Raw genomic sequence first — 17,881 nt, 5'->3', positions numbered from 1 at the left:
GAGACGGAGTCTTGCTCTGTCACCCAGGCTGGAGTGCAGTGGCACAATCTTGGCTCACTGTACCCTCTGCCTCTGGGGTTCAAGTGATTCTCCTTCCTCAGCCACCCGAGTAGCTGGGATTACAGACGTGTGCCACAACACCCAGCTAATTTTTTATATTTTTGGCAGAGATAGGGTTTCACCATGTTGGCCAGGCTGGTCTCGAACTCCTGACCTCAAGTGATCCACCCACCTCAGCCTCCCAAAGTGCTGGGATTACAGGCGTGAGCAACCATGCTTGGCCTGGAAGTCAGTTTTAATCGGCCACCAGATGACCCTGTCATCCTGCCCTTGTGCCTTCTCTACTGAGGCAGCATGTAACTGAAGTTCCTAAACCAATCCATTTTTGGCTGCTCTTTAATGCAATTAAAAAAAAAAAAAAGTCTCTCTCTGTTGCCCAGGCTGGAGTGCAGTGGCGCGATCATAGCTCACCATAGCCTTGAACTACTGGGCTCAAGCGATCTTCCTGCCTCAGCCTCCCAAGTAGCTGGGACCACAGGCATATGCCATAGTACTTGGCTATTTTTCGTTTTTTTGTTTTTAATAGCGACGTGGTCTTGCTATATTGCCCAGGCTGTTCTCGAGTTCCTGGCCTCAAAGCGATCTGCCTGTCTTGGCCTCCCAAAGTGCTGGGATTACAGGCATGAGCTACTGAGCCTGGCCGTCTTAAACACAACTGACAGTTTTTTATTTACGTTGTTAGTACCTCGCTCAAGTGAAATCACAATTTCACTTCAGTTACCAGTTTGGAAAACACTAACTTGTCTCTTTTTGCCTCTTTTTAGTTAAAGATAATTTGCTTTTTGGTAGTGCCCATCTCCTATCAGTTAGGGATGAAGCAATCCCTTGTTCATCCCCAGCTTGGCTTTTGATCTATGCCTGGTTCATACCTTGGACACATGGGAAAAAAGGAGAGAGAGAGAGAGAAAAAAGACAATCTGTTTTAACTTGGTTAAAATGTTCTTGAAGTATGACTCATTGACTGTAAGCGAGAGGCCTCGTAGAAACAGTGAGATCATGGGATATTCCAGAGGGACCAGTGGTAACCAGTAGCGGGGCCGACGCTAGTGCTGACCATTTAGTGAGACACGTACCTGTGTCCCAGCGCCCTCGGACGGTGCAAACTCCATGGACTTCAGAATGCTGCAAGAGCACGAGAGAGGGGTTATTTTATTTTAGTTTTTGAGCCAGAGTCTCGTTCTGTCACCCAGGCTAGTGTGCAGTGGCATGATCTTGGCTCTCTGCAACCTCTGCCTCCTGGGTTCAAGCGATTCTCCTGCCTTAGCCTCCTGAGTAGCTGGGATTACAGGCATGTGCCATCATGCCCACTAATTTTTGTGTTTTTAGTAGAGACAGGGCTTCACCGTGTTGGCCAGGCTGGTCTCAAACTCCTGACCTCCAGTGATCCACCTGCCTCAGCCTCCCAAAGTACTGGGATTACAGGCGTGAGCCACCGTGCCCGGCCCAGAGCGGTTATTTTCTACTTATACCTTTGACAACAGCCACATTAATAAGCATTAACATTACAATTTCCTGCTCTCCAGGAACTGAAGAACTGTCAACTTTAACAACTTCCCTGGCAGTAATAGAATCTGATAATGTCTCTAGAATAACTATTCAACTAGCAGTTGGCTGGCAAAAGTTTCTTGCCTAGCATGTAAATCATTCCATATGGAGTCACACCAGGTCTGTTCAGAGTATAATTTTAAAGTTTAATACAGACAGAACATTGTTGCAAGTGGAATGTATTTGTAAAGCTTAAAGGGAAGGAAAAAGTTGTAAGGAGAAGCCAGAGAGTGAGGAACCCACCAGGGCGGCCACTGCCCACACCTTACTCCTAACTGGCATCCACCTGGGGACCAGGGCATATAGGCAAAGGGCAACGTCCTAGACTTGGATGACTCAGAAGCGAGGTGGACAGACCTTCTCTGCAGCCCCAGGTTGGGGAAGGAGCGCAATGACAAAGGTGTGGCAACATAAGGTGACTTCTGCCTCCCTTGTTCTCATCGGCACTGAAAAGGGCCATGCCCTGATCACTACAGTCTCAGTGAGTCCAGGTCCCCAGGATTATTACTGTTTCTTGAGTTCCTTTTGCTATGGATGTCCCTCTTTTGCTGAGTATACCAAGGAGAAGAGGGGAAGTAAGGCTGTGTGGCTTTGAAGGAGCTGCAAGTGTTTCTTTGAAATACCAAGGATGGAGAAGAGACCCAGAGCAGGCTGGCTGGACCGTGAGATTTATGATTCGCAGGTGCAGAGTCAACCGAAACTTCGCTGTGTTCCTGCAGCCACGATTTCGGCCTCTGTCCCCTTAGTGTGTGCCACCACACCCGGATCATTTTTGTATTTTTAGTAGAGACGGGGTTTCGCCATGTTGGCCAAGCTGGTCTCCTGACCTCAGGTGATCCGCCCGCCTCGGCCTCCCAAAGTACTGGGATTACAGGCGTGAGCCACTGCGCCCGGCCGAAAGGGGTTTCTTAAGATGGAATCCTGTCCTTTGTTTCCTATTTTCTTTGGATTATGTAATAAAAGACCATGTGTCTCTTTATTTATTCTACAGATCTTTACCAGCAGCCTGCTAGCTGCTTGTTGTCGTGGGGAATCAGAACCACTCCTGGTCCATACTCCAGGAAATTTACAGGCCAGTACAGGTAATAGGCAAGACTCCAAGTGGTCCATTAAGAGACAGAACTTGCGAGGACCCCAGCAGGAGGGATCTTGACGGGTTGGAGACCACTTCTTAGCGTCATGATGAACGAGCATTGGAGAAGGGCCCTGAAGGGACGGGGTGTCTTGTGCTGCAGTGCGTGAGGATCTGAGGTCAGCACCCCGTTGCGCGGGGGTGAGGAAATGGAAATGGGACGATGTTGAGAAGGGGACGCGGGCAAGAGCCCAAGAGCACACCTGGTTCACCAGGAAGTGGGCAGCTAGGAGCACATTTGGGCAAAGAAGCCACCTGAGTGGGGCTTCCAGATGTGCACATGGTGGTGGGGCCTGTCGTGTGCAGATGCAACAGAAAGAGTCAGCAGGAATGTGGTGACAAGCGGGGCTGGCGAGGCAGCCCTGCAGTGGGGGTAGGGGCAGCCTGTGGCCTAGCGGGCTATGGATGAGAGGGAGTAGACTGGTATGTGCTGCTGGCTGGAGCCTGGAAACCTCAGCTCCCCGGGAATGAAGTGAACTTGGGGGAGGAGGAGGAGGAGGAGGAGGAGGAGGAGGAGGAATACTAACTCCCAGGGTGAGGCTGGGCACAGGCCTTTGCAGCAGAGTTTCTCTGGCTCAAAATTAGAAGGCCCAATTTCTTTTTCTTTTTTGGAAGAGGGAAGAAGAGGGAAAGGAAGGAAAGAATGGGATAGGAGAGGCAGGTAGAGAAGGTTAACCAGGTAACGTTTAATAATAAGTTACACGTAATCCCAGCACTTTGGGAGGCTGAGGTGGGCGGATCACCTGAGGTCGGGAGTTCGAGACCAGCCTGACCAACATGGAGAAACCCCATCTCTACCAAAAATACAAAATTAGCCCAGGGTGGTGGCTCATGCCTGTAATCCCAGCTACTTGGGAGGCTGAGGCAGGAGAATCGCTTGAACCTGGGAGGCAGAGGTTGCGGTGAGCTCAGATAGCACCACTGCACTCCAGCCTGGGCAATAAGAGCGGAACTCTGTCAAATAAATAAATAAGTAAGTAAGTAAGTTACAAAGGCTGGAAGTGTTAGAGGGGTGTAGGGGTTTGTCCGAAGAGGTGCCGGCAGAGGCTTTGCAGCTGGAAAGGGGATGAGACTACTCGGGGGGAGAGCATGGTGGGGACAGGGACTACGAGGGCCAGCAGACACCAGGGAGGCTGGGGGTCTCAGGCGAGAGAAGGCAGCTGGTCATGGAAGTGAGATGGTTCAAGAGGACACCCAATGAGCTTTTCTTAGCAGAATGGAATTAACAATACAAAGAAAACGTGGTGAGTGGGTGTAGGCTCATCTTAAAAGGAGAAATGGAAAATAGCAGCAAGAGAGAAAGGGGCTGATGGGACAGCAGGAGGGGCAGGAAGGAAGAGACCCAAGGTCTAGGCGGAGGGGGCAGCCTGCACAGATGGGAGGTGGCACCTAAGACCAGAGGCGGGAGTCTGTCCCTAGCAGAGGGCTAAGGGCATCTGTGGATAGAGATTGGGGTAACAGTGACAAGGGCAGGGAAGAACCCCTGAGGAAGCCTCAAACCAGCAGAGTTCCCGCCACGAGAAGCACAGGGGACCTGTGGGGCCGGTCACCACGCCCTAGGCAACCTTCGTTTGCAGTGGTTAATAACGTTAGGAGTGAGGCAGGGATGCCGGTGGGAAGGCTTGGAATGGTTGACGATCCAGGGGAGCTGTATGAACGCAGAGGGTCTGACCACAGGCTCCAGGCTTGCAGGGGAGGTCAGTGAGCCTGGAGCATGATGGATGTTGGGGGACAGGTAAAGACCAGGACCTGGGAGCTCTAGAGTGCCAAAGGCGGCTCAGGGTGAGGAGGCAGAGGTGGGGGCTGCTGGCCAAGAAGGGAACTTTGAAGCTTGAGAACTGAGAATGCCATCATTAGCCCTGAAAAGACGACAAGCTTTCGGCTACAGTCTCACAGATGGAGAACAGAGATTGGAAGACAGAGTTTCCGAGTCCAGGAGGCCAGGGCAGTGTGAGGCCATATGCCCACCTTCAACCCGAAAACGTTTCCCTCCTGTGCTTTGCTTCTGTTTGGGGAATTTATAGTTGCAAAACAAGGTCATATTTGATCATTTCTGTAAAGGCACTATGCCCCTGATTCCATGCATTCTGGAATACCTGAAATGCACAGTCCAAAGAATTCAGGGACAGGCCCGAGGGCAAACGCCCACAGCGTTGGGTAGCCCAGGACACCGTGGAGTGGCAGAACTCTGGCTGCATTTACGGGCATCTGCTGAGCCAGAGGGCAGGGGGCCAAGGCTGCCCGTCACCGGCGTGGCATTGTTAGCAGATGGCCCTGATGCGCCTCAGCTTGTGAGGGGCCACAGAGGTCTCCGTACTTACTTCAGCTCTTTCTTCACCTCTTCATAGTCAGCCTGGCCTTTGAGTTTTTCTTCCAGTTGCTGAAAACAGAGAAGAATTTGATCAGTGGCCATGCCTGACAACAGGTCCATGGACTTCACCGACGGCATTCGCTGCGGAACAGCCAGCTGTGCCTGCGAGGGGAAGCCAGCCCTTGTGAATGGAGTCAACAGTGCTGGGGCCATCTTTTTTCCTTCACGCTCCCGGCCTGCCCAGTGTGAGTGTGTGCCCAGGCACAGCAACGTGTATAGGGATGCTGTAAAGTTGTTGACGTACAACTTAGCAAAAGCAGAATGAAGGCTGGGTATGGTGACTCATGCCTGTAAGTCCAGCACTTTGGGAGGCTGAGGTGGGAGGATTGCCTGAGCCCAGGAGTTTGAAACCAGTCTGGGCAACATGGTGAGGCCCCATCTCGACAAAAAATAAAAAAAATTAGCCGGGTTGCTGGTACATGCCTGTCGTCTCAGCTACTTGAGAGGCTGAGGTGCGAGGATTGCTTGAGCCCAGGAGTTGGAGGGTGCAGTGAGCTATGACTGTGCCGCTGCACTCCAGCCTGGGTGACGGAGTGAGGAATGGAGACCCTACCTCTTTAAACAAACAAACAAACAAACAAACAAACAAACAACGGAAGGAAGAATCTTTGCAGAGGAGGAAAAGTGCATTTTGTAGGAAGTGCCATGAAACCGCAAACAGAAGGAGGAGAGGCTTTCCTGGTGTCTGAAAAGCAGCGTGTGGCTTTAAACAAAGTATGTTAGGCTGACGGACTCATACAGCTGGTTGTCAACACCTTTGGGAGAACCTCCGCTAACGAGAGACACAGCCCTTTTGTGTTGAGAGTAGGCATCAAACAGGCATCAGGGCAAACACCTTTGCACTCCTGAACCCCTGAATGCTGGGGTTTTAGGAGTAGGGGCCTGTTCAGTTAGGTGCTCGGTGGCTTCCCTGACAGCAAGCTGGTCTGAGTCCTGCGGGGAGGGCCCTGCCTGAGATGCTGCTCCCTCTCAGGTGCCTAGGGGAACGATGGCACATTTCCAAAGTGCAGTGATGCTCCAGTGGGCTCCAGAAAGGTCTGTGAGCCCACTGGGGACTGATGTGGCTGCTTCTTGTTTTTCTTTTTAATCTTTTTTTCTTTTTTGGTGGAGACGGACTCTTGCTCTATTGCCCAGGCTGGAGTGCAGTAGCGTGATCTTCGCTTGGCTCACTGCAACCCTGGCCTCCCGAGTTCAAGCAATTCTCCTTCCTCAGCCTCCCCAGTAGCTGAGATTACAGGCATGCATCACCACTCCTGGCTAATTTTTTTGGATTTTTAGTAGAGATGGGGTTTTGTCATGTTGGCCAGGCTGGTCTTGAACTCCCAACCCCAGGTGACCCTACTGCCTCAACTTCCCAAAGTGCTGGGATTACAGGAGTGAGCCACCCTGCCCAGCCTGGTGTGGCCGTTTCTGCCCACAGCTCTGCAGGGCTTTCTTGTGAGAGGAGCCATTGCTGTGGGGTGGTCGTAGGGGTGCTTTCTTCTCTGAAGGTGTTTTTGGACTAGTTTGCTTTTGATCTTTTCTAAAGGGAGCTCCTTGGAGGAAATGAGGCAACTCTACATAAAACAAGAACATGGAGGGGCAGTGCCAGGAGGGTGTTCTGGCCATTCAGCATGTTTCCAAGCTAGAGGTGAACAAATGTCATTTCCGGTAACTTCCCCTCTACAGGGTTTCTAGGTGTTATGCTTCTTCTTCTTTTTTTCTTCTTTAAAAAAAAAAAGAGAGACAGGGTCTTGCTCTGTCATCCAGGCTGGAGTGCAGTGGTGCGATCATAGCTCACTGCAGCCTCCAACTCCTGGGCTCAAGCAATCCTCCTGCCCGAGCTCCTTGAGTAGCTGGGACTATAGATGTACATCACCACACCTGGTTATTTTTTAAGAGATGGGGTCTTGCTATGTTGCCCAGGCTGGTCTCAAACTCCTGAGCTCAAGTGATTCTCCCTTCAGCCTCCCAAAGTGTTGGAATTACAGGCGTGAGCCACCATGCCCAGCCATAGGTGCCCTTTCAGGTTCTGCTTGACTAGCCATGGCTAAGACCACAGTTTAAAGCCAACTGAGAACATTCTAGACTTTGGGGAGGAGATGGTGCCATCCAAATCCCAACCTGCCCGCTGTTTTAAAAATTCATGTGTTTTATTAGTTAATCACTAATTAATAATTAAGTAATTATTCAATAATAATTAGAGATGAGGTTTCACCATGTTGGCCAGGCTGGTCTCGAACTCCTGACCTTAGGTGATCTGCTCACCTCTGCCTCCCAAAGTGATGGGATTACAGGCTTGAGCCACCGTGTCCAGCCTAAGTCCCTAAGATTCTAATGGAACATACAGAGAAAGCTGACATACGGCCCTTTATAAAGGCACTGCAGTTCAAGCAGGGAAAATGACGAATGTTCAGTAACAGGGCTGGGACATTTGGTTTTTCATATTAAAAAATGCATAAATAAGATAAATACCATCTCGGTTTGTAAAAGCACACACTATTAATAACTAATTAACTAACTAACTAAAACTCCTGGGCTCAAGTTATCCTCTTTGGCCTCTCAAAAGTGCTGGGATTCCAGCTGCCCAGCCTTCACTGGGCCCGTCTTTTTCTGTTGCCTTCGGTGGTGATTTCTCAAGCGTGCCTTTCCCACTGCATGAAACTGCTCTGCCATAGGTCCTTTTGAAAACTTCTTGCTGACTTTGTGTATTATAATGGTTTTCTCAGTCCTAATGAAACACGAGGTAGAAGGCACTCATTTTCCTACAAAAGATTCTCAGAAGGTGCTTGTCAAGAAGTGATTATTTTATTCTCTTCCCTATCGTCAAATAGCAGTTAGTACTAATGCACTCATATTTCCTTGCGAGGGATTATTCAGTGTCACTGGAATCCAAAATGCACATCAGACGGTCGCGATCACCAAGGCTGGATACGGAACGTGCATAAACGTGGTCATATCCAGAGAATAGGAGCTGGCTGGGAATAAGGCAGAGAAAGGGAGGAGCACACGGAGGGTCTCCGAGCCTGGCATGGCACAGACCAAGAAGGCCAATGGCCTGAGCCTGGAACCTGAGTCTGTCACTTATGAGCTGGGTGCCTATGGACAAGTTAATAAACTTCTCATCTGTAAAATGGGAATAACAGCAATTACTCAAGGGTTTGCACAAAGCAAAGAACCAGTGCAGATGTTGGCAACTCTGGGCCCTCAATAGTGGGACTCTTTTTTTTTTTTAAGTTATTTTGTAGAGACGAGGTCACACTATGTTGCCCAGGCTGGTCTTGAACTCCTCGGCTCAAGTGATCCTCCCACTTCGGCCTCTCAAAGTGCCGGGATTCCAGGTTCCCAGCCTTGATATTGGGACTCTTAGCACTGCTAAGTCCCATTACACTCTCTGTCTAAGGGCATGGCTGCAGGTCTTCTTCGAAGGCCTGTGATTGGCCCTAATTGGAAGGTTTTAGGGGTGGGATCCGTGTATAACTGTGTACCACATAACGCTTCGGTCAACAAAGGCTGCCTAAGCCCCATAAGAGTCTTTTTTTATTTTGAGACAGAGTCTCACTCTGCTGCCCAGGCTGGAGTGCAGTGGCATGATTTTGGCTCACTGCAACCTCCGCCTCCTGGGTTCAAGCAATTCTCCTGCCTCAGTTCCCCAAGTAGCTAGGATTATAGCTGTCTGACACCATGTCTGGCTAATTTTTGTATTTTTAGTAGAGATGAGGTTTTTCACAATGTTGGCCAGGCTGGTCTTGAACTCCTGACACTAGGTAATCCACTTGCCTTGGCCTCCCAAAGTGCTGAGATTATAGGCTTGCGCCACCGCGCCTGGCCTGAGTCATTCTAATGGAACATACAAAGAAAGCTGACATACGGCCCTTTATAAAGGCACTGCAGATCAAGCAGGGGAAATGACTAATGCTCAGTAATGGTGCTGGGACATTTGGTTTTCCGAATGAAAAACAGGCACAAATAAAAAAAAATATATATACTATCTAGGTTTGTGCAAGTACACACTATGATTGCACAACGCATTCACCTAATGACGCATTTCTCAGAACGCAGCCTCATTGTTAAGTGACGCATGACTGTATTTTAGTTGGACATAAGCTTTTGCTGAGAGCTAAACAGCTTCCATTGAGAGTTCTGCCATCTACCTTGGGGCAGTTGAACCAGGAAGTCCCCAAGATCTCTTCTCTAAACCTTCGATGATGTTTCCTGTCTTGGGCAGATAAGCTGGATGGAGCCTGGGGGAGGCTGCCTGGCGACGCTTCTCCCAACTGGCAGAGCGCTTGTAACCTGGTCCCATGGACATCTCCATTCTAGTGACCCTACTGTGAGTGCCACATCTCAAAACCTGCAGACGCAGGGCTCCCATTGGCCTCTGATGCTGAAAATGCCCAGTGTGGGAAAAAAGACTAACTGTCCTCAGTGCGGTTCTTCGATCAGAAACTCCTTGTTGGGTTCCCAGAAAGCTCGGTTTCAAAGACTCTGACCCTGGGATGGGCGACAGGCACGCCAGTTTCTCAATGTCTCTGAAGACGCACTCCTCCTGTCCGGTCATGCTCCCGCTGGCCGCGTGGTATGCTAGACCTGCGCTTATTCCTAGCATTTCATACGCTATCTGATTTCATGATTGCAAAACTTTTGCAGATGGGTCTGACTACACGAAGAAAGAAGAAAAATCTCTGGGGTCCTACAGTGCAGGTCTTGACAGAGCTAAGGCCAGCCCCGCTTGCCTGCAGGGAGGAAGTGAGACGCCGGAGAGGCCAGGATGAGCCGGGGGCTCTCTGCAAAACCTGGGCTCCAGAGTCCCACAGATCCTGACTCTGCCACGTACTTGCAAGGTGAACCTAGATAAGACTCGACGTCTTGGGTCAGGTGTGGTAGCTCGCTTGAGCGTGGGAGTTCAAGACAAGCAGGACAACATAGCAAGACCCTGTCTCTACAAAAACACAAAACAAAAAAAAAAAACTCCAAAACATTAGCTGGGTGTGTTAGCATGTGCCTGTAGTTCCAGCTACTCAGGAGGCTGGGGCAAGAGGATCACTTGAGCCTGGGAGGTGGAGGCTGCAGTGAGCCGTGATGGTGCCACTCCACCCCAGGCAAAAGAGTGAGACCTTGCCTCTAAATAAATAAATAAATAAATCAACCAACCAATCAACCAACCCACCCAACCACCCAGACTTGACTTCTCTAAGCCTCAGTTTCCTTACCTATAAAATGGGGATTGTGTTCATATGTTACAGTGCTTTGGTGAGGATTAAATAAAATATTGGGTACTTAGAGCTTAGTATGGTGCTGGGCACATGGTAAAGTGCTCTGTAAATGGTGGTTAGTACTGTTACTGTCCTTGTTACTACAATTACTACATCCCTGCTAGGTGGGGTTGAATCTGGCTACAATTGGATCTAAAGAGAGTCTCTGGTTCTGTTTCTCCAGGAGGTTCATGAAAGTCTCCAGATCTCCGCCTGTCACGTCCCAAGGTCCTCGCTATTCTGCAGCAGAGCCACAGAGAAAGAGTACATGTGCCCTGGAGTGGCTCCCGCTGTCAAGGGTAACCTCATGTCCAAGACTGTGGAAAGAGAATCTGGGAACTGGTCATCTTCCTGAAAAATGCACTTGTCTGGCTGGGTGCGGTGAGTCACGCCTGGAATCCCAGCACTTTGGGAGGCTGAGGCAGGAGGATTGCTTGAGCCTAGGAGTTCAAGACCAGCAGAGGCAACATAGGGAGATCCCATCTCTACAAAAATTTAAAAATTTGCTGGGTGTGGTGGTGCACGCCTGTAGTTCCAGCTACTCAGGAGGCTAAAGTGGGAGGATCACTTGAGCCCTGGAGGTTGAGGCTGCAGTGAGTTATGATCATGCCACTGCACTCCATCCTGGGGCAACAGAGCAAGATCCTGTCTTTAAAAATAAAATAAAATGCATGAATCTAAGGAACACATGTGGGCTTTACACAGACAGGTGAGAAAAGGCCAAGTGCCAGAGACTTGGCTGCCAACCTGGTCCTACCCCGGCTGACTGTGACCTTGGATAACCTGAGCCTGTTTGGGCCTCACGTTTCTCATCTGAAGAGTGGGGAGATTCAGAATTAACACAGGTTTTCAAAGGACAGTGGTGAAACATAGGATGATCAAGTACCAATTGAACATACCTGTTGTAATAGCACGATTGAAAAGATACACGGAGCCCACCTGGCTAAATTAACTGGTGCTCCCCAGCTCGGTCCTGAAGTGCCAGAAGAATTATCTATTTGAAGTTCTTAAAAGCCTGGCTAAGATTTAAATGAAAATAAGCTTTAATCTACAATGCCAACTATTTTGGCATTAGCAAAGTACGTGTTCAATCTATAGACGATGTCTATCTACTGCAGGGCATGGTGGTTCATGCCTGCAACCCCAGCACTATGGGAGACTGAGGTGGGAGGATCACTTGAGCCCAGGAGTTCGACATGAGCCTGGGCAGCATAGCAAGACACAATCTCTATAAAAGATATAAAAACTAGCTGGCTGTGGTGGCATGTGCCTGTAGTCCCGGCTACTTGGGAGGCTGAGATGGGAGGATTCCTTGAGCCAGGGAGGTCGAGGCTGCAGTTAGCTATGATTGTGTCATTGCACTCCAGCTTGGGCAACAGAGTGAGACCTTGTCTCAAAAAAAAAGAGCAAAGGGGCCTCTCGCAGGTCTGACGAAGGCAGAGACCCTGGGAAAGGTCATGTCTTCCAGGTTACACAGCGAGTGGTCAAAGTGACAATATCTCTTTTCCATAAAATTCTGACCGTGGGGGCAGAGTGGCATCTGCGGTGCAGATAAACGGGGCCAGGCTCCGCGTGGTGCTGTCTGACTGGTTAAGGGGAGAGTTGGTGTGGGAGTCTTTGGCCTCACAGGGAACCCCTCGCCCAGGGCAGGGGTCTGAGACACAGACCCTTAGTTGACACTGCATCTCTGGGGTCCAGGCCTGGGCAGCATGTACCTCCTTTTCTACTGGACAAGGACTCTCTCCAGATGACGACATGTGTCTCCATGCTTCCTCAGGGAGAGGCAGCAGGTATGGAAATTTAGGTTCTGCTGGTGCTGGGAGTTGGGAAGGAGCCCAAGGATACTCTGGGCTCTGGATGGTGAGTCCAAATCTCCGAACACTGGGGTGGGTGCTGTGTATGCTCCAATGATCCTCTCTCCCCAGCCTCCCATGTAGCTGGGACAACAGGCATGTGTCACCACTCTGGCTCATTAAAAAAAAAAAAAAAATTAAGAGAAGGGGCTGGGCGTGGTGGCTCACGCCTGTAATCCCAGCACTCTGGGAGGTCGAGGCAGGTGAACAACCTGCGATCAGGAGCTCGTGATCTGACCTGGCCAACATGGTGAAACCCCATCTCTACTAAAAATACAAAAGTTAGCTGGGCGTGGTAGTGGGAACCTATAGTCCCAGCTACTTGGGAGGGTGAGGCAGGAGAATTGCTTGAACTCAGGAGGCGGAGGTTGTGGTGAGCTGAGATCACGCCACAGGACTCCAACCTGGGAGACTGAGCAAGACTCTGTCTCCAAAAATATATATAAATAAAAATAAATAAAAAAATAAAAAGATGGGATCTCACTACATTGGCCAGGCTGGTCTTGAACTCCTGGGCTCCAGTGATCTTCCCACCTGAGAATGCAAGATGAAAAGACAGACCCCCAAGGCCAGACGGTGTGGGGAGACGGAAGGTTTTCCACCACCTCTTTCATACCACCTCAGTGCCCCAGGGACACAGCACCTTCCCATAGTGTCTCCATGGGACCCATCAGAGCCTCAGGGGCTGGGGTGAGGGGTAGGGAAACAGAGCAGTTTGGAAAAAGACCCCTAGGTGATTCTAACTCATGTGACTACCCACCCAATGGGAAGCAATGATCTTTAAAGCGTCTTCAGAAAAATATAATTCCTCCTTCTGGGAGCCTGTCGTTCTTTTAGTTAGCCTTTCTTACAAATACTCATTGTAAATTGAAGCTATTGGTAGCATTATCTTCTGTGCTGTAGCAAGTACAGTGCAGTTGACTAGCTAATTATACTGCCTCTATATTAAAGCATTCCAACAGAAGACCACAGAATAGAGAGTTATCAAAAAGCAGCCTTGTCAACAGTGGTCGGGCTGTTTCATTAATTGCAAAAATAGAGTTCTTCCTTACAGGTGGCACTATGCTTAAGCACTTGTCAGATTAGGCAGGAGGAAACATCTCCCACTTCTGCGTCTGTTTCCGTGCCTAATTAAAGGTTAGCGGATGTCCCGTGACACACGTGGATGGCGGGGCGCTTATGGGGAACTTCGCTTGAAAAAGTAGAGCCCTGGACAGGACAGACTCGAAGACGTGCAGCTGTCTGGTATCTTTGTAAAATGACAAATCAAATTTGAGGGAACAGAAGACACCTCAGTGGCAGAAAGATGGAGAATTTCAATGGGTTAGAGAAAGAGAACCAATTAGTCCTCCAATTCATCCAACTGGAGAGAGTATCATTGGAAAGTACGGGTGGAAACAATTCAATGAACTCAGGACAAAGATTCTGCCCAATAAGCCTTCTGCATATGGGAAATGCCCTCTCCCCAAGTGACTGTCACCAAACAACCTGGCACATGTCTCAAAGATCAAGGACCTGCTGCCAAGTGTTCATGGGAAAACCACCTGCAACTCCAAACAGCTGAGCCCAGAGCTGGGCGCTTGGAGCCTCCTCTCCCAAACAGCAACCTAATTCAAGGCCACATTGTGCATCCGTGGGTCCCCCGTAAGACAGGAAAGCGGGGAAGGGGACAGGAAGAAGAAAGAAAGAAAGCAGCTCCATGGTAAGTGAAGGTGAGTTCTATGAGTAGCCAAGACTGTGGGGTCAAGGTTCCCCATGGCAAAAGCATCAGGTTGCCAATTTGCCAAGTCTCATTCGTAAAAATATTTTCCTAATAATTGTATTCCTTTAGCTTATAGTTGAGGCTATACATTATACACATTAGGAAAACAAAACACCCTCAGAAGGTATCTCGTTCAATTAACCTTACTCCTTTGGGGTGAGAGGAAACCCTGGTTTGGTGAAGTCAAACGCTTTCTGCATGTGGGTTTGGTATTAGCGAAATCTGTACTCCTGGCAACAAGGAGTTAAGATAATTAAAATCAGAAGTCTTGTTACTGGAAGATATGTTTTGATTATGAGATTAGATGAAGATAAGGTAGCAATGATTTTGGAAGAAGTATTGCTGAATTGTTTCATTAACTGCACGGTATTAAACAATTCCCCCAAGATACGGATAACGAACATTAATTTGCAAAACCGCGTTTCATTTTTTTGTGAAGGCAAACATTGAAACCTTAACTGATTTGGAAGAAATTGCTCTATAATAAAAAATGTAAGGTCTACAGCCTTGCTCTCTTGTAGCTGGTGTGTATCTGAGTCACGCCCTTTAACTTGACAATGGAGAGAAAGGCAAATTATCTCATAATGATGTCGTTGCTGGGGTCAGAAATGGCCGTAACATGAGCAAATGAGATTAAATCTAGAAATAAAAACTGAATCCTGGTACTCATTGGGTACGCTGATGAGAGAGGAAGAAATGGCGGTGACAAAATAAACTACCTGGCTCACGGTGGCTCACGCCTGTAATCCCGGCATTTGGGAAGCCGAGGTGGGCAGATCGCCTGAGGTCAAGAGTTCAAGACCAGCCTGACCAACATGGAGAAATCCCGTTTCTACTAAAAATACAAAATTATCTGGAAGTGGTGGCTCATGCCTGTAATCCCAGCTACTCGGGAGGCCGAGGCAGGAGAATCGCTTGAACCTGGGAGGCAGAGGTTGTGGTGAGCAGAGATGGCACCATCGCACTCTAGCCTGGGCAACAAAATGAATTTCCATCTAAAATAAAATAAAATATTTTTAAAAATGACCTGGCTGAGGACAGACGGAAGCAGGACTCAACCATTTCCCCAAAGTCGGCAGGACTGTCTCCTCCAAGGGACCAGGCACTGGGCAGTTCTCAGTGAATGGGTGAAATTCACCCCAAAGAGGCAGAAGAACGGAGCGAGGGAGGGTCATGGGAGCCATCAGCATCAGCAGTAGATTTGCTGGAAACTTAGTTTTGGCATAAATTTGGTCATGTGTCAAAAAAAAATTTCAATTAAAAACAAAAAAAAGACATTGGGCCAGGTGCAGCGGCTCATGCCTATAATCCCAGAGTGCTCTGGGAGCCAAGGTGGGAGAACTGCTTGAGCCCAGGTGTCCCAGACCAGCCTGGGGAACGTAGTGAAATCCCAGCTCTACAAAAAATTAAAAAACTAGCTGGGTGTGGTGGGTCACGTCTTTGGTCCCAGTTACTTGGGAGACTGAGGCAGGAGGATCGCTTGAGCCCAGGAGTTTGAGGCTGCCGTGAACTATGATCCTGTCACTGCACTCCAGTCTGGGCGAGTGAGAGAGACTCCATTTCCAAAAAACCCAAAAAGGCAGTGGCTCATGCCTGTAATCTAATCCCAGCACTTTGGTTGGGAGGCCAAGGCTGCTAGACCACCTGAGGTCATGAGTTTGAGACTAGACTGGCCAACATGGTGAAACCCTGCCTCTACTAAAAATATAAAACTTAGCCTGGCATAGTGGCGACTGCCTGTAGTTCCAGTTACTCAGGAGGCTGAGGCAGGAGAATTGCTTGAATCCAGGAGGCGGAGGTTGCAGTGTGCCAAGACTGCACCACTGCATACCAGTCTGGGCGACAAAAGTGAAAATCCATCTCAAAAACAACAACAACAAAACAAAATGGACCTAAGTACATCCTAGGCCTACTTCATACCAGAAAAGGTGTCCTTTGAATGTTCACAATGAACCCTGACTCACTTTATTCATATAATGAATATACCTTACAGCTGCTCATTCTCTCACCCCCCGACACGGTATGGAGGTACTGGGGAAGGAATGGGCCTGAACGGGCAGCCCCCGGGCAGAGCGGGAAACCCCGGCCGGGGGCTGAAGCCCTGCCCTGAAGGTCCTGCCTTCTTCACTGTCAAGACTGACAACTCTGAGAGTCTCCTCTGGCTCTGAAGCCTGTAAATCAAGGGTCCCAGGACCCTCTTCAAATTACACTCGCTTCAACAGATTGCAAATACCTAAAGTATAATCATTACTTTTAATATGTGGAAAAAGCTCTGGGTTCTGCGTCTGGGATAGAAATTTATGGAAAAGCCAAGAGTGCCTCGTGGGAGGGAGCCTGAGTGTCTGGCTCCCTGGACTGAAGCAGTACCTGGACTGGGGCCACCAAGGGAAAAGGTGCTTGGACAAGAGAATGTCCCTTAGCTTAGAAGGTCAGATGTGACTTCCATGGACCTCTGGGGTTTTATTTGGCTCAGGCACCGGAAGTGCTGGAGTTATAGGACACCACGTCCTCCTGCGGGGGTATCCTCAGAAAGCCAGGATGCTCTGTAAAACTCGGTTAAAGAGCTGGGCGCAGAAGCTCATACCTATAATCTCAGCACTTTGGCAACCTGAGGTGGGCAGATCACCTGAGGTCAGGAGTTCAAGACCAGCCTGACCAACGTGGTGAAACCCCATCTCTACTAAAAATACAAAAATGGTGGCACGCGCCTGTAGTCCCAGCTACTCGGGAGGCTGAGGCAGGAGAGTTGCTTTAATCTGGGAAGTGGAAGTTGCTGTGAGCCAAGACCACACCATTGCATTCCAGCCTGTGCGACAAGAATGAGACTCTGTCTCAAAAATAAATGAATGAATGAACGAATAAATAAAGAAGCTGGGCGTGGTGATGCATACCTGTGATCCCAAGCTACTTGGGAGGCTGAGGCAGGAGAATTGCTTGAACTTGGGAGGTGGAGGCTGCAGTGAGCCGAGATCGCACAACTGCGCTCCAGCCTGGGCAACAGAGCGACACTCTGTCTCCAAAAAAAAAAAAAAAAAAAAAACAAGGGAAATGCTGTCTACACAAGGGCTGATGGCAGGGTTCAACATCCAGTCTCCCTGCTGTGGACTCTGGGACTCTCCTTGGTGCTACTTTACAGAGGTTCAAGGTTGCCATACTTGCTATCAAGTCCAGAAAGGCAGAGGGTGTGTGCGCGCACGCGCGTCCAGCTGCCCGCCCTGCCTCCTTGGGCCACCCCCGGCCCCTGCGGCCCCCTTACTTTGAGCGTGCTGTTCTTGGCGCTCAGCTGCTGCTCAAGCTGGGAGATCTGGCTGGCCGAATTCTCCCGCAGCTTGGTGAGGCTGGCCTGGAGTCTCTGCACGTCCTCCACCAGCTGTGCGATCTCCCGCTCCTTGGCGGCCAACTCAACTTCTAGGCTGGAGCGCGTCAGCACCTCTATGGCCTGCTCCTGGGGAGGAGAAAAGAGATGACAAAACTGCACTGGCCTTGAGGCAGGTGCTTGGGGCTATCTGTGCTGGCAACTGAGACAGAAGCTGCACAGATCTCAGGGTGTGGGCTGGTGATGGCAGGACATCACTTGCTTGCACTTCCCCTATGTCACCTTCCTCCCCCTGTGGTTAGCTGCCACCTAGATTCATCCACTGGACAAATATGTACTGAGCGCCCACCATGTACCAAGCATATAGCAGTGAATCAAAGGACAAAAGTCCAGGCTGGGCGCAGCGGCTCACGCCTGTAATCCCAGCACTTTGGGAGGCCGAGGTGAGTGGATTACCTGAGGTCAGGAGTTCGAGACCAGCCTGGCCAACATGGTGAAACCCTGTGCTTATAATTAGGTATAATTAGCTGGGCTAATTATAGGCGAGTGGTGGCGGCCTGTAATCCCAGCTACTCGGAAGGCTGAGGCAGGAAAATCACTTGAACTCG

At 49.6% G+C, this 17,881-nt stretch overlaps 1 protein-coding gene and 1 non-coding gene across 26 annotated transcripts in view; one reads left to right on the top strand and one right to left on the bottom strand.

The window, feature by feature from the left end:
* CUX1 (cut like homeobox 1) overlaps positions 1 to 17,881 on the bottom strand; it is a 472,906-nt gene that overhangs the window by 88,771 nt on the left and 366,254 nt on the right. For 19 of the 25 annotated variants that reach the window (XM_045387934.2, XM_045387936.2, XM_045387927.3 and 16 more), the window contains 3 exons: positions 17,214 to 17,402; positions 5,059 to 5,117; positions 1,134 to 1,182 (listed from right to left, as the gene is read on the bottom strand). In XM_045387934.2, coding sequence (XP_045243869.2) covers positions 1,134 to 1,182; positions 5,059 to 5,117; positions 17,214 to 17,402 — 297 coding nt within the window. The remainder of the gene's footprint in view (positions 1 to 1,133; positions 1,183 to 5,058; positions 5,118 to 17,213; positions 17,403 to 17,881) is intronic. The other 6 variants (XM_045387935.2, XM_074034618.1, XM_074034615.1 and 3 more) reach the window with 1 other exon arrangement.
* Positions 812 to 942, top strand: LOC123572657 (small nucleolar RNA SNORA48). The gene has a single exon (XR_006697210.1). It is a non-coding gene; the product is annotated as a small nucleolar RNA SNORA48 (small nucleolar RNA).

This window comes from Macaca fascicularis, chromosome 3 (genome assembly GCF_037993035.2).
Source record: "Macaca fascicularis isolate 582-1 chromosome 3, T2T-MFA8v1.1".
In the NCBI taxonomy this organism is placed as follows: Eukaryota; Metazoa; Chordata; class Mammalia; order Primates; family Cercopithecidae; genus Macaca; species Macaca fascicularis.
Note: the sequence above shows the minus strand (reverse complement) of the source record. Positions and strands in the feature narration are given on the sequence as shown.